The sequence below is a fragment of the Rhinolophus sinicus genome, linkage group LG07 (genome assembly GCF_036562045.2).
Source record: "Rhinolophus sinicus isolate RSC01 linkage group LG07, ASM3656204v1, whole genome shotgun sequence".
NCBI classification, from domain to species: Eukaryota; Metazoa; Chordata; class Mammalia; order Chiroptera; family Rhinolophidae; genus Rhinolophus; species Rhinolophus sinicus.
In genome coordinates, this window is record NC_133757.1 from 2337 (window position 1) to 17885 (window position 15549).

General features: G+C 49.4%; 1 protein-coding gene and 1 long non-coding RNA gene across 2 annotated transcripts; one reads left to right on the top strand and one right to left on the bottom strand.

Moving 5' to 3' along the window:
* The first annotated feature begins 10037 nt into the window (after positions 1-10037).
* On the top strand, positions 10038-14958 carry SYCE1 (synaptonemal complex central element protein 1). Its single transcript, XM_019728348.2, has 12 exons — positions 10038-10095; positions 10727-10786; positions 11079-11153; positions 11779-11826; positions 12063-12117; positions 12812-12901; positions 13058-13121; positions 13901-13967; positions 14103-14226; positions 14297-14386; positions 14494-14581; positions 14829-14958. Exons 1-12 carry the CDS (start codon positions 10068-10070, stop codon positions 14904-14906), a joined length of 867 nt encoding a protein of 288 aa, XP_019583907.2. The 5' UTR covers positions 10038-10067; the 3' UTR covers positions 14907-14958.
* LOC141572867 (uncharacterized) lies at positions 11796-14231 on the bottom strand. The gene is made up of 3 exons (XR_012498338.1): positions 14084-14231; positions 13621-13709; positions 11796-13495 (listed from the first exon to the last, which is right to left on the bottom strand). It is a non-coding gene; the product is annotated as an uncharacterized LOC141572867 (long non-coding RNA).
* Positions 14959-15549: the final 591 nt, after the last annotated feature.

The window sequence follows — 15549 nt, forward strand, 5'->3', positions numbered from 1 at the left end:
GACCTTCACTCAGGTGTTATTCCCTAGATGCACGAAAGATGAAAGCAGACAATACCTTTTCCAGGTGACAAACAGGTGTTATTCTTAAACCTCACACAAGATGGCAGCAGAGAAGAGCGTTTCCTTGCTCATTATGAGAATCCAGGCCCCTGGGACTGAGCTTACTTGAGAAATAAATCCAGTTCCAGGCCCTTCAGAGGCCTCATCTCACCCACTGCTCCCATTTTCCAGATGCAGCAGAGACGATTATTATCTCCATCTCACAGATAGTTAAAATGAGGACTGATTATAACACAGTTCTGAGCCCAGAACTGAGGCTGACATGGGCCCACATGGGCCAGTAGAGCTTGCACACATGGGATCCTGGATAAACACAGTGATCCAAATAGTCCTTGCAGCGTTGGGTGGAATCTCGGTCATTGTATTTGAAGAAAATCTGCAGATAACCTAATGGTCCAGCGTGCCATGCACTCACCTAGGCTGGTTTTAGAGTGGGACCAGGGCAGGCAGCTGGGGATGGGGACAGGTGGGAAGGGAGGTGGTGGCCTGGCCCTTCAGGGGAGGACAGGCAGCACCAGATCCCTGTGACAACGACTCCCCCCACACATACAGCTATGTGATGCCTGTGCTCGGGCCTTTTAAAATCTCTTCCTCAGCCCAGGGCACGGCTCTGCTTCTCCCCCATGTTCCCTTCCTCTGAGGTCACATCTGACAAGAGATTCCTGGCTGCTCAGAATGGAGTCTGGGAACACAGTGCAGAGTCAGCCAAAGACACCTCAAGAGATCCCAAATCCATAGGCCACGCACACAGTCGTCAACTGTGGGCTGGCAGCAGCTCAGCACCCCACACCTTACATTCTCCATCGATTTCTGTCTCTGACCTTCTCCTTCAATCTCTGTCAACATCCATCTTCGTCTGATTTGGTTCGATATTCATGAAACATCTGCTCTTGTCACTACCCTAGTGACTCTTACAAGCCCCAATGGACCTTACTTCATCCCTAGCTCAGGAAGCCTTGTCTGCCCATGTTTCCTATCTTCCTACCTCTCCTGCATGTGGGGTCTCGGACTCTCTCCTGCGTGCAGGGTTCCCGTGTGTATGTATTAAATCTGCTTATATTCTCTTGCTAATCTGTCTCATGTCTATTTGATTATCACATCAGCCAGAAGAAGCTTGAGGGTAGAGAAAAGTCTCTTCCTCCCCCACCTAAACAAGTAATCAGATATCTAATAAAAGGTGAAATTTGGGAGTATATCTACATCACTGCATCATGCAATAAGATTCAACAATTTAAATTACCTTATCACTGAGTAATTAGATCAATGAACTATGGGACAATCTACCAATTTAACTTCTGGATGTGAAACTTTTATTAGTTTCAAAGATGGGAATGAAGAGGACCAAAAGTTTTGCCTTTGGGCACATTGACTTTAAGCTGATTGCTAAGAAACAAGACTAATAAAGAACCTTTGACCCTCCACCTTTCCTGCCTAAGAGACTCAGATGGAGACCTGGTTTAGGAAAAGAACCTAGGCATACACTCCTTAGCATAAGGCAGGAAGACGCCCAGTGGAGACTGCTAAGGACCACAGATGCCTCCCGGGCAGGTCAGAGGAGAGGCCTAGGGTTGTCCGGAGACCTGACTATCTCCTGCTGCCCATTCGGATGGGACGAAGGATCCAGCCAGTCCCAGGAGGGCCCCACCAGCCCTCAGAAAGGCTGCACCTGGAGGCTGGCAGGTTGTTGTACGCAGTCCTGAGTAAATCCACACGTGTCTACTGAGTGCCCTCGTGTGTCAGCGCTGAGCTGGAACCTGGGGCTGCCCAGACATAGTGGAGACCCTACCACCCCTTCTGCAGTGGGAAGGAGGGTGGAAAACCTGCTACACTGAGGTTGAGTTGGATTTGAAACAGTGACTAGTCACATTTCATTCTTCTATTAGCAGAATCCAGGACTGGGGAGCAGACAACCAATGGTCCATTCAACCAGACTCACGTGTGACCCCGGGTATGTCCTGCCCTTCCTGGAAGCCTGAGAGATGAAATGTGGAGGGGGAAGTGGGCAGCTGAGGCTTCAACCAAACCCTAACCCCAGCCCCATAACTTTAAACCTCTAACCCTAAATCCAAACACCCCTAACTCTGGGCCCTAGATGCTTGATACTGACCCTTGAACTCCAAAGCCTGCCCCTGACTGTGGCCCTAGCATTGACACTGAGTCTTCACCCTCACTTTCACACTACCCCTAGCACCCTAACCCTAACCCTACCACTAACCCGTAATGCAGTCTGTATAACAAGACCGGTTCTGGATTTGAGCGTCTTTGAAACTTTGGTGTGCTTATTTCCTGCTTAGGTCAGTTCACTTCCAGAAGAGCCACCCTAGTCGGGAAGAGATGGTCCACTCTGCTGCCGTTTGGTCAGTATGCCTGGCTTGGATTGCTAGGTCTTACGTGAATGAATAGCTATGGCCTCAGGATGGTGAAAGCAAGCCAAGGATGTTTCAGCCACTAATCCTAACTGTCTCCTGATCCTAACAATGAAAGGAGACTCTGAATCTGGCCTCTGACACCACTGCGCACTGACCCTTCCCCTGGCCCCAACTCAGACCCTTAATCCTAACACCGACGTTTTTCATAACATTATCTGTATCACGGGAGGCATGGATTTGTAGCAGGCATATTAGCCTTGAGGTGACAACTCAAGCTTTGACTATTTGCAGGGGAGTCTTGGTAGAGGTGACGTTTGTCAAGGCTTGTGGTGAGTTTCAGCCTGTTTGTTTTGAGGAAGAAGACTGCTGGCTGGAGCAGAGTGAGTGAGGGGAAGCCCAGGCAGGTTGGGCAGTGTCGGGCTGGAGAGGACTAAATGCAATAATCTTCCACCATGACCAGAATACAAAGTGTCGCACAGGAAGCGCCCATTACATAAATGCTCATTCTTGTCTATTCTAAGTACCGCCAGTGTCCAGCAAAGGAAAACTGAAGACTTGGCTCTGAGAGCAGGGCTCTGCACACAGTGATGAAAACCGCTCCTTGCGGCTGGAATGTCTCGGAACTGGCTCTGTACGCAGTGCACGGGCTGGACACTGTATCTGCACCACCTGCACCCAGATCCACCGCCTGGGGCCGGCCCCACGCCACTGTCTCTCCTCAGAAGCCGGAATTCCTCGAGGCAGTGGGGGGGGGGGGTGGGCAGCAGCCCGTCTGAGCCTCGCCTCCGCCTCGCTGCTCCACCTGCACAGCCCCGGTGACCACTGCGCTGCAGGGGCGGGGAAGGGCCCTGCATCCCGACCAGCGGGGCGTGCCTACGGCCCCTGCCCTCCCTGCAGACCCCCCAGGCCACGCCTCCAGTGGGGACGTGTCCACGGGGAGACAGGGCCAGACTCGGGATCAAGCGGGGAGCGACGAGGGTCTCGATCTGCTCTCGCACTGTCCTCTGCATCCAACCAATAAGACCCACCAAGATTAGTCAGGTGGGCCGACAACACACTTGGTCTTGCTCCAGAGTGCCAGCCCGGAGTCGTCGCTGGCGCGGGAAATACCTGATGTGTGCAGTGAGTCAGAGGCAGAGATGGGAATCGAACTCGGCTCTAAATGCACCTCAAAGGCGCACTGTTTGCAATGCCAGGGACGTCGAGTCAGGGTGGCCCTTCCGGAAGCCTGTATACTGTGCAGGTCACACTGTTCAACTGGCCAATCGCAAGCCCGAAAGTAGGCACGCGGCCCTCGCTTCCTGTCTTTGGTTTGCGGCAGCTTTAAGCATGCGCACTAGAGCTTGTCCAACCGTTACCTCTGCGCCTGCTCAGGAGGAATGCGGCGCATAGAGCACTGCGCAGGCGTCCTGCAGGATGCCCCGCCCCCGGCGCGGGCTTAGTCCAATCACAGCGGAGGAGCCAAACGCCAGAGCGTCAGCCAGTTGAGAGGAAATGGCGGGGAGGCTGGGGCCTTCGAGCTCGGAGCCCTCGGGAGTCACGGACCGGGGAGAAAAAGCTGGAGGTAGTCTGGGGCCGGCGAGGGCCTGCGTGGGAACCGGGCTGGTGTCAGGCTGGGTGGGGCAGGGAGCGCGCGGGCGGCCTGGCTCAGTCAGACCGGTAGTGAGGAAAAGCGTCGCGTCTGAGGGAAAGTCGGCTGTTCCCTCGAGAGTGGGGGCCTGACCCACATCCGCCTCCTCCGTGTAACTCACGCTGTATGTGGGGACACAGCCAGGAGTGCAGTTTCCAGGCTCTCAGCCTCACATGGCAAGGTGCTGGCTCAGGTAGTGAATGGCCATCATCTGTGGCTAATTGGCCGCCAGCTGTAACCAGTGAGCCACTGGCCACTAATGTAACTGCTGTGGCTGCGCTAGCAGAAAATGGGGGGCTAGCAAGATGGTGGCTGAGCCTGCAAGCGGCGCAGTGAGGGTTGCGAACAGTGCGGCTCCTGCTTCCTGTGTCTCCCACCAGCCGCCAGTGACAATACAGTGGTGTGGCTCCCCTGCCTGTGGCTCCGTGGGTGCTCCTTTTTGGCCTCACCGTGTCCTGTGTTCTCGCGTGGGCAGCGGGAGCTGAGACCCCGCAGGCCGCCCCGCACGACACCGTATTTGTCATGTTTGCTTCCCCTGCTTTCTGCTCAGATAGCTTGAAATTGTCACAGGACATCCTTTCGACACTGAGAGTCTCCTCCTGCGTCTCTGAAACACAAAAGGCACGTTTTCCTGGGTCTGCCACACCTGAGGGAATAAGTCCCCATTATCCTCATCTCACATATCTGAATTTCCTTGTTGCCCCAAAATGGTTCTTACCAGTGGACTGTTTCCCCCCAAAACCAGACCGACTCCTCACATCGACCTGCTGAGTGATGGCTCCCACCTCCCCAAGCAAGGGGGGGACATGCAGTTTATTTTAATTGTGTGAAAGTTCCGAATTACAGCCCAAAGAGAAACAAAATCCTATCCATACCCACCCCTGTAAGGATTTGCTCCTGGATATTTCAGGGGGATTTTTAACACACGAAAGTGGAGAGAATTGTACGAGGCACTCCTGTGTACCTATCCCTGAGCTTGTTTTTGGTCCATCTGTCCCTCCTGATAAAATACTACAATCAACAGTGTCTTGGTAGTTCTCACGGTTCTGGAGTTAGGAAGTCTAAGACGGGCACCAGCAGATTTGGTGTCTGGTGAGGACGCGCTTCCTGCTTCTGCTTCCTCTGCAGCCCTCGCTCTTCTCGCTGTCCTCACGTGGTGGAAAGGGTGAGGGCGCTCTGTGCAGCCTCTTTTATGTGGGCACTGATCCCATTCATGAGGCTCCACCCTCGGCCTCATCACCCCACCTCCTAATCCCATCACAGGGGTTAGGATTTCAACATATGAATGGGGAGCTAAAAGTATTCACTCTGTGGCAACCGAGTGACACCTTGGAGACAAGGACTTTCCCATAGTGAATTGACAGGAAGACTAATAGGTAAAGGCTTTGCAGTAGCCCATCTTGCAGAATTTTTTAGCATTTATATTGCTTTTCCCTTTTTTAGTCACCTTCCTGGGGGATCACAGAAAACACATATATGCATGGACTGAGTACTCACTGGAGCCTAGATGGTGGTAGGAAAACATGGGGAGGGAACGGCCAAATCCGGCTACACACATTCACACAGGGAAACACATGTACAGCAGATTTATAAAATGAAGGAAAATAAAATTCAGGCAAATCAATTTTTAAATTATCAGCTCTCTATACTGATAACAGCATGATATGCAAAAAGGATATTTTTATGAGAAGCAAGATGGAAAAATTATAACTAGAGCACTGTAGGTTGCACAGAAAGTTCTCTGAAGGCTACTTTACTAACTGATGATTGAAGAAGGGATTTGGATTTTTTGAGGGAAAGGCATAAGTGAAGAGACATTTTTAATCTTATTGTTGGATTTTTCTAATAGGACTATAGTTACTATTTGTGGAACTTTAAAGAGAAGGAGGGCACATTTGTTAACTGTCATTAAAGAATCGGAGGTTAATATCTATTATTGTAATGTTCTGAGTTTTAATTGTTGTACTGCGGTTACTCCATAGGAGAGTATCCTTGTACCGCAGAAGGTCACCTGGGGTATTATAGGGTAATGAAGCATTGTGTCTGCAACTCATTCTCAAGGTTTAGGAATATTAGCAAATGGGGAATCTGGGTGAAGGATATATAGGAGCTGTATGTCCTGTTTTTGCAACTTTTAAGTACATTTTAAGTTATTTTAAAAAGCCAAAAGTAGGGGGGCTCATACTACACTGTTTTGTGCCCTGGCTTTCTTGTTAACGAGATACAAGTTGGCTCATCTTACAGATATTTACTACTTTCCCGCTCTATGCCTTACCTTATGACAAGCACTAGATATGAAACAGGGAATCAAAACAGAGGTACAGGTCACTGGTCTATTAATAATACTGGGGGGGGAAGTGGTTACCCAGACAAACTGTAAAAATCATTTTTGACTCAGCCAGGGAAATCTATCAACTTTTTAAAAATATAACCTTATGCAGAAATGTACTTGGTGAAGAGTAAACCTCTCCAGTCTTTCCAGCCCCACCTCCACTGGTAACCACGGTTGAAAATTTTTTGTGAATCAGGCTGGGAATAATCTAGACATGGTATGCATATATTTGTAGACTGACAGATATATCTTTCACCTCTTTTTGTAGCCATATCGGATTCTATACTACACCAGTTTACACTGTCTTTCCTTTAACTCTATCTAGGATCTCTTTTCACGTTAGTACATGTGCATCGACCCCCTTTTCAGTGGCTACACAGTATTCTGTTAAGGGATGAATCATAAGTTCTCCAGTGATGGGCATTGAGGTTGTTTGAGCATTCAGGTGGTTTCACGCTTTTACAAAAATGACGGTGACATTGGTTAATAATAGTATATAACTTTCAAGTGTACAATTCTACGGTACATTATCTGTATATTGCATTCTGTGCTCGCCACCCAAAGTCTAGTCTTCCTGCCTTCACCATATATTTGACCCCCCTTTACCCTCTTTATCTTCTTCCTACCACCTCCCCCTCCAGTCACCACCATATTGTTGTCTATGAGTTTGTTTGTTATTTTGTTTTTTGCTTTCTGTTTAATATCCCACATATAAGTGAAATCATACGGTTTTCAACTTTCTCTGTATGCCGTATTTTGCTTAGCATGATACTCAAGATCCATCCATGTTACTGCAAATGGCAATATTTTATCTCTTCTTATGGCTGAATCGTATTCCATTGTGTACCACATCTTATTTATCCAATCATCCATCGAAGGATACTTTGGTTGTTTCCATGTCTTGGCCACCATGAATAATGCTGCAGTGATCATAGGGGTATAGAGGTACACATATCTTTACAAATAAATGTTTTCAGATTTTTCAGGCAGATACCCAGAAGAGGGATTGCTGGGTTGTATGGTAATTCTATTCTTAATTTTTTGAGGAACCTCCATATTGTTTTCCTTAGTGGCTGCCACAATTTGCAACGCCACCAACAGTATACGAGGATTCCTTTTTCTCCACAACACTTGTTATTGTCTTGTTGATAATAGCCATTCTAACAGGAGTGAGGTGGTATCTCATTGTGGTTTTGATTCACATTTCCCTAATAGCTAGTGAAGCTGAGCATCTTTTCATATATCTGTTGGCCATTTGTTATGTCTCCTTGGGAAAGGTGTCTATTCAGTTCCTCTGCCCATTTTTTACTTAGATGGGTTTTTAGTTATTGAGTTGTATGAGTTCTTCATGTTTTGGATATTAGCCCCTTATCGAGGTGTTGTTTGCAAATATCTTCTCCCCGTCGGTTAGTTGCATTTTAGTTTTGTTGATGGTTACTTTTGCTGTGCGGAAACGCTTTAGTTTGATATAATCCCGTTCATTTATTTTGCTTTTGCTTCCCTTGCCTTTGGGATCAAGTTCATAAAATCCTCTGTGAGACCAAGGTCTGTAAGTTTAGAACCTATGTTTTCTTCTATGTGTTTTATTGTTTCAGGGCTTACATTTCAGTCTTTAATTCATTTTGAGTTCATTTTTTGTGTATGGTGTCAAATAGCAGTGTAGTTCGATTTTTTTGCATGTGAATTTGCAATTTTCCCAGCATCATTTATTGAAGAGCTTTTTTTCCTCCACTTTTGCTTTTGACTCCTTTGTCAAAAAGTATTTGCCCATATATGTGTGGGTTTATTTCTGGGCTCTCTATTCTGTCCCATTGGCCTGTATGTCTCCTTTTCTGCCAATACCATATACTGTTTCCATTATTGTAGCTTTGTAGTATAATTTGAAGTCAGGGAGTATGATACCTCTGGCTTTGTTCTTTTATCTCAGGATTGCTTTGGCTATTTGTTTCCCACTTTTGACGTTAACAAACAAATATTGCTTCAATATCATTAACATGCATTTTGAATATTTAACTGAGTATACTTGATGGATAAATTCTTATATGTGGAATTATGTCTACACAATGTTGATGTAGCCAAACTGCCCTCCAAAAGGTTGCAGCAGTTTCCACAGTCTATCAGTGTATATGAATGCCTGTTTCCCTACATCATCAAACACTGGGCATTATCAGACTTATTTATCTTTACCAGCCTGCTAGATACAATATGTTGTTTTCCTCGCTTTAATTATGACAGAGGTTGTACATCTTTTCAAATATTTATTGGAAATGTGTGTAATCTGTGGTTAACTATTCTTTCCCTTTCTCTGCACTTTTATAGAAATGAATGCTTACGTTCTCTATATTGATTGCTAGCTTGGTTGATTTTTTAAAATTTTTAATGATGGAAAAATTTTAGCATATACAAAATCAAGAACAAAGTACAATTATCCCATAAACCCATCTTTCAGCTTCAGCACTTGGCTATTCTGGTTTCCTCTTTATTCTGACCCACTCCACTATTTCATTTGAAAGCACTCCAGGCATCATAGCATATCATCCATAAATATTTCCATACTGATCTCCAAAACCATATCTAAAAGATAAGCAGTCTTTTCAGAAAAGGACTGACAGTGACATTGCCACATAAATAATAGCTACAATAATTCCTTTGTTTCATCAAGTATCTAGTCAATTTTCAAATTTCCCTGATTGTGTCATCACTATTTTTAGTGCATTTGTTTGAATCAACATCCAAATGTGGTCCATTTATTAAGATTGGTTGATTATGTCTTTTCAATCCCTTTTACTCTGTAACGATCTTCCCCTTTCCCCAGAATGATTTTGTTAAACTGGGTTGTTTTTCTTGTGACGTTTCCCAGTCTGAATGTTGTTAGCTTTAAACCATGTGCCATTAACATGTTCCTTTGTCCGTGTGCTTCCTCTGAATTGGTATTTAGATTGAGGGGCTTAATAAATGTGCGTCACTTTGAGGCAAAAATTACATACTGTATTTTTACATTAGGTGGCTAATAGTGTCCGGTTATCTTTATTGTGATGTTGGTGCCATTAATAACTTCGTAGGTCTACTAATTAATTAGGGGCCAAAAAGCTACTGCCTGCATCGATTATAAACAAGTTAGTATGAAATTTTTACAGGAGGCTTCAGAATGATTATGTAGACGGGAAACTATTTGTAGTTATCTATGTTTAAACAAGACATCTTACTGAGTTTTCTTACTATTGTATGTTTTTAAATAATATTCTCTAGAACTTTCTAGTGGATTATGCTATCTGCCAGTTAGTGATTTTCCAGTTTCCAGTTTTTTATATCTCTTTTTTTTCTTTAGTACATCACGAGCTGTGACCCAGCGTTGAACAGTATCAGCAGTGAGAATGCATTCCTTCCCTCGCCCCATCTTTATTAAGGGGATATTTGTGGTGTCATTTCAGAGGCCAACAGATTTAGGCAAGGCCTACCATGAAGGGCCTCAGTTAATTTATCATGCAGTGTCCACCTCAGGACAAGGAGCAGGGGGTCCACTATGGCCGGAGAACTGCCATCAGCCCACCTCAGTCCAAGCCCAAGCCCGCGTCTGCTGGACCCTTCCTCAAGCCTTTTGCTCCTGTCAGATTATGAAATGTTTGGTTTTGTCTCCACAGGGCAGGACAAGTCCTCACAGAACATTGAAGACTTGATGGAAATGGTGAAGAAGTTGCAGAAAGGTCCTTGTCTCCTTTGCAACTGAGGTTCAGGCTGAGGTTTGGGTTCAGGCAGAAGTGTATTCCATTCCAGCCACCACAGTTCACAACCTTGGGAAATTAACTCATTTGCTCTCTTACTTTTAAAAGTTACTTCTTTGAAATGACAATATGGCCCCATGATCCAAAACAGAGTAGAAGGGCATAGAATAGGGTAGAAGGGCATAGCCCACAAAATGTTTTCCCAAAACCCAGCTGCAGGCCCCTTGCCGACTGCGAACGCTATTCAGGTTTTCACTTTCACGCCTCCTGCACGTCAGCTCTGCCTGCTCACCAGGCTCCTCACAGCCGTGTGCCCACCCAGGGCGGACCTTCACACTGACACCTCCCATTCCCACCCCCACCCAGGGAGCTGCAGGGCCTGGCCCTCACTTGATTTAGGGACCTCGAGAGGCCTTCCCATATCTGAATCAGCATGTCCCCCTCCTTTTGCCTTAAACCTCTTGCCCCTCTATTTCTCACCTGCAGTTACCACAGCCTGATTTGTGTCTCTGTTTACCTGTTCCTTGTCTCCCTTATCGGAATGTGAGCCCCTGTAGAGCCCCTCTGCTATGCTGCCCTGTCATCTTCACTCGGCCTCCCTTCCTCCTTGCAGCCGGAAGCCTAGAGCCCAGGGTTGAGGTCCTGATTAACCGGGTCAACGAGGTCCAGCAAGGTGAGCTCAGGGACCTTGGCTCATCAGCCAGGACCAGCCATGTGGGTTGCAGGGCCCCTTGTTGGTGAATTATTAAGTCCTTCCTAACAGCCAAGCAGAGTGTTAAACCAAGCACGGGTCCATCCCAATGTAATGGCTGTAGTCACCTGTCCATTAAGCTGGGCCCTGCTGCCAGCTAAGCCCAACAGGAAGGGCTGCATCTAGATTTGCTTGAAGACAAATGTGAAATGTTACTATTTGTAAGGATGGCGCAGCTGCACTTACACAGCGTCTATCCTACTCTTTGGCATAGCAAAAAAGAAAGCCAGCGAGGAGCTGGGAGAGGCCCGGACCGTCTGGGAGGCCCTGCAGAAGGAACTAGACTCACGTAAGTGTGCTGGCTTCATCCAGAGGGCCCCACAGTATCATGCCCCTGAACCCAGTACTGCAGACACCCAGCGTCTTTGCTGCGGACAAGGGCCCTGCCCTTTCTCTGGTCTCAGGTCCTACTAACCTCCCCCCTCCCACTGTGGGTGGGAGTGTTCCCAAAACACACCTCAAACATACTCCCACCTCAGGGCCTTTGTTAGACTTGTTCACTCCACACCCAAGAAAATGCAGGTTCCTGCTGCTTTACATCAGCATTCCGCTCTCAGCTCTGACGTCCCATTCTCAGAGACCTTCCCCAGTCATCCCATCTAGAGGACACCCTGCCCCCACCTTGTCACATGCCCCTTACTCCTGATGGCTTGATGTGTTTCTTCACAGTCCTTATCCCACTGTGTTTATTTTTTCTCTCCCCTCCATGTAAACGCACTGGCATTCTGCAGCTACCCTTTATCAACGTCAGGGCATTTTTGGTGCTTACAGAGAGTGTGGGTACCAGAAAGGAGGGGCTTACTTAGCTTGAAAGGTCCACATTTGGGGTTGGGGATAGGGCTGTACCACCACCCATTTGACTGAAGGTCCAGTGGGGTGTCCCTGATGCATAAACATGTTACTGTATTTTCCAGTGAGTGGTGACAAAGTACGCCTAGAAGAGGTCTTGAGCCAAAAGCAAGGTAATTGCAGCCCATCTGTGTCCAGGCTTCTGCCTTTGTCACTCTGTAGAAGCTCTCCCCATACAGCCAAAACCTTTAGAAACCAGAGTCAGCTTGCATCCTTCCTGTGGCTTCCAACAGACTTGCAGTAAATGACATAGTACCATCAGGTGCCACGAGACCACACATGATGTGGCCCCATTACCTCTACCCAAAGCTGATGCCTCTCACGGGGCCCTCGGCCCCTCTCCTTGCAGAGACCCTGAGGAATCTTCGGCTCCACTGCCAGGAGAAGGAAAGTGAGGCACAGAGGTAACAGCCCCACCCAGGTCTTGCTCTGCCCTCCCGTGCCTTCTGGTGGGGCAGTGAAAGTGGGGCAAAGGGCTAAAGCCCACTGCTGTCAGTTTCTCCCTCTGTAACATGGAAAGGCCACGTGAGTGTCTTCCTCCTCAGCTCCAGCAGTGGGCAGTCGACTTACAGGCTGTCCCACTCACTGGGATATTCATTAATTTGCTAGAATACAAGTTACATTCCTTCAGCTGGGTTTTCTTCTGCGCCTTGTGCTCTGCCCACAGGCCCCGTCTCACCTGTCCCTTCATTGAGGCGTGAACCCAGCCATCTGCCCACCCAGTCTCTCTCCATTCACCCACTATCCTTCCATCCACCCAACTATTTGTGGATCCCTCGCTCCACCTCCTGAACACTTAACTTAGCTCTTTGGGGACCAGAGGCCCCAGGCCCTGGCAGACGCAGATTGGAACAGTTTTGAGAAACTCAGATGAGATCAGTGTTTCTGTGTTTCTGTGCTTCACCATCCCCAATTCGATCTCTAACCTTCACAAAGATATTTGCAGGGGCCACATGCTCATGCCCCTCGCAAAGTTACAGAGGACTCTGATCTACAAGCCTAGCACTGACCTCAAGAGGAGGAGGCAGAAGCCCCACGCAGCCCCTCCTGGGGACACAACCAGAGAACATGACTGAGGGCTGCCTTGTGTCTTCCCAGGAAGCAGACGGTGCTGCAGGAGTGCAAGGAGCGCATTTCTGCCCTGAACTCCCAGATTGAGGAAGAGAAGAGCAAACAGAGGCAGCTGAGGTAAAGGCTTGGGCCTGGGTGGGATGGAGTGGCGGTGACACCAGGGTGGGGTCGCTGCCAACAGAGCAAAGAGCAGGAATAGGCCCCACCTCGGTGTGTGTGTGAGGAGGCCTGGCATGAACCCTCAGCCCCTCATTCCCTGTGCTTGGCTCCCAGGTTGCATTTTGAGGAACAGCTGGAGGAGCTGATGGACCAGCACAAGGACCTCTGGGAATTCCACGTGCGTCACCCAAAGCCACTCCTCCCACCTTCCCCATCTTCCCTGAAAGCATTAGGCCCCAAATTCATGGTCACCCTCCGGGAACCCTTCCTGTCACATGCCACAGGAAGGGGTCCTGGAGCAAGCCCTGATGGCCATATGTCAAAATGGCCCCCAGTTCAGGCCCTTCTCACCCAGGCTTCACCCTCTAGTTGGTCCTGCCCACCCATCCCTGCTGCCCTCCCGGCCCTTTGAGTGGTCAGAAGGCGCCCTTTTGAGCCAAGGAGAGGTCGTCCATCAAGGAGGTCTGTGGGTGTGTTTGGGGCCATCACAGGCATAGGGCAGACACTGGAGAACCAAGCAGGCCAGTGTTTGCTGCCAGGGGATCCCAGGCTCTAAACAAGAAAACAGGCAGAGAGGATGCATGTCAGGATGGAAGGGCTCCGTGAGGAGGCCACACAAGGACAAGGAACCAGTGCCAGGCTGGTAACTGATTCAGCAGAGAACCACCCTGACTTACCAGTGTTTGCAGGATGGCCCCAGGGCTGATTTCAAAGCTGCTGAACAGTAACCACCTCATGAGCCTCTCCAGCGCAGCACTGTAGGTGTCTGGAGTGAAAGAGTGACAGGCGAGGGCAGTGGCCAGTGCAAAGGCCCCGAGGCTGGACTGTGCCTGGCTTGCAAGGAGGGCCACTGCAGTAGGAACTGAGGCACGCAGAGTAAAGACTAGGTCCAGGTAGGCACGTCTGCAGCACGTGGGGACAGGTGGGAATTGTGGATGGGCCTTTCTACCCCCTCAGAGGCCAGAGCAGCTGGCCCGGAAGATTGGCGCCCTGGACAGCAGCAAGGAGCAGTTGCTCAAGGAAGGTGAGGCCCGGAGAATGTTGAGGCCTGCTCCACCCGCCCCGCCCCGCCCGACCCCCTCTTGCCTCCAGTCCTCCCCGCTGGCCCTCGCCTGCCCTGTCCAGTCTCACCCCGCCCACCTTTCCTTTCCTGCTGCAGAGAAGCTGGTGGAGGCAAAGCTGGAGGATGTGAAGCTCCGTCTGTGCTCCCAGTTTGGGGCTAAGGGCCGCGCAGCCATCACTGAGGGGCTTTTCCTCCGCAGCCAGGAGGCAGCATCTGCGGTGTAAGAGGGGGACCTGGTGGGGGGCGGGGAAGAGGGACGAAGCTGCCTTCGCTGATGGCCACCCTCTCAGGCATCTGTTTGAGGAGGAGAACAGAAGGGCCCAGCAGCTGCTGGAGGACGCCAGCCAGCACCACGCGCAGCTGCAGCAGAAGAGGCAGAGGTGGGCATGGAGCCCTCCCGGCAAGGGCAGCATGGCCGAGGGAATCTCTCCTGGCCTCTTCACACCCTTCTGTCCTTCCTCCCCTCCCCCCTCCCCCTTCTGTCTAGGCTGAAGGAGGAGCTGGAACAGCTAGCAGTGCAGGTCCCTGCTCAAGCCCAGAGCAAGCGAGAGGAAGGGGCTGGCCCAGGAGAAGCTGTGAGCCTGGGAATCAGGTGGCAGGGAACAGAGACAGCTTGTGAAAGGAGCTGGGGGGCTGGAAGGCAAGGAAGGGGTCTGGGGAGTCCTCAGAGGACAGTCTTTGGGGAAGGGCATGCCCACAGGAGCACAGCCAAGGCAAAGACACAGAGGCTGGCAGTGGTGGGGTGGGAGGGGGCAGGTCCCAGGGAGGGTGTGCGTACAGGGATGCATGGAGGCCCCCAGCTCAGACCCTAATCTCCCCTAGGCCAATCCCAAGCCCCTCGGACTCAGTGAGGAGAGAGATCCAGGGCTGCCCCCCAAGAAGGGCCTGATACCCTCCTAGGCAAGGAAGATGACCCATGTTGCCATGGAGCTTATTCCATGGGTTTTGGGAAATAAAGGCACTATTTCAATACAACTGCCTCAGCTGAGTCTATTCTAGAGGATTGAGGGTTGTCTGGCCCAAGACCCCTGGACCTTGAGACTGGGGGAAGCCTTGGCCTCAGTCTGAGTCTCACAGCAGCTACTCAGTAAATGCTGCTTTAACCTTGTAGCTTCTGGCATGCTCATCTCGAGGACTTGACACACTACTCTGGGTCCCCAGGCAGAGGGATGCAGGCCTGAGACCCACTCACAATAGGCCCAGGGGTTCTGCGAACCCACCCTGTAATTGTTTCTACAATTTATGCAGGTTTGGACTATACAGAATCCCAGAAATCCCAACAATGACGACCAAGGAGCTGGGAAGCTCAGCCAGTCTGTTAAGTGTCCACAGTCCCCACTGATTAGCTGAGAAAAATGAAATTGGAGGCTGACTGTAATTTGTGCTCTCATGGACACAAAATATAAAACTGAGACACTTGTTTCATGAATATGTTAGAAATCCTCACCATGCTGGGTGTCACTGAGGACTGTTGTGTGCTTCCGAGGCATGTTTCAAATCCTACATGCGTCAACCAATGAAGGACGATGGGAGTCCAAAGTCT

Excerpts from the sequence above, each read along its gene's own strand:
- SYCE1 (XM_019728348.2), top strand. The coding sequence starts at position 10,068 with ATGGAAATGGTGAAGAAGTTGCAGAAAG. Across the intron at positions 11,827-12,062 it reads GGTCTTGAGCCAAAAGCAAG|AGACCCTGAGGAATCTTCGG; the intron begins GTAATTGCAGCC and ends CTCTCCTTGCAG. Across the intron at positions 13,122-13,900 it reads AGGACCTCTGGGAATTCCAC|AGGCCAGAGCAGCTGGCCCG; the intron begins GTGCGTCACCCA and ends CTACCCCCTCAG.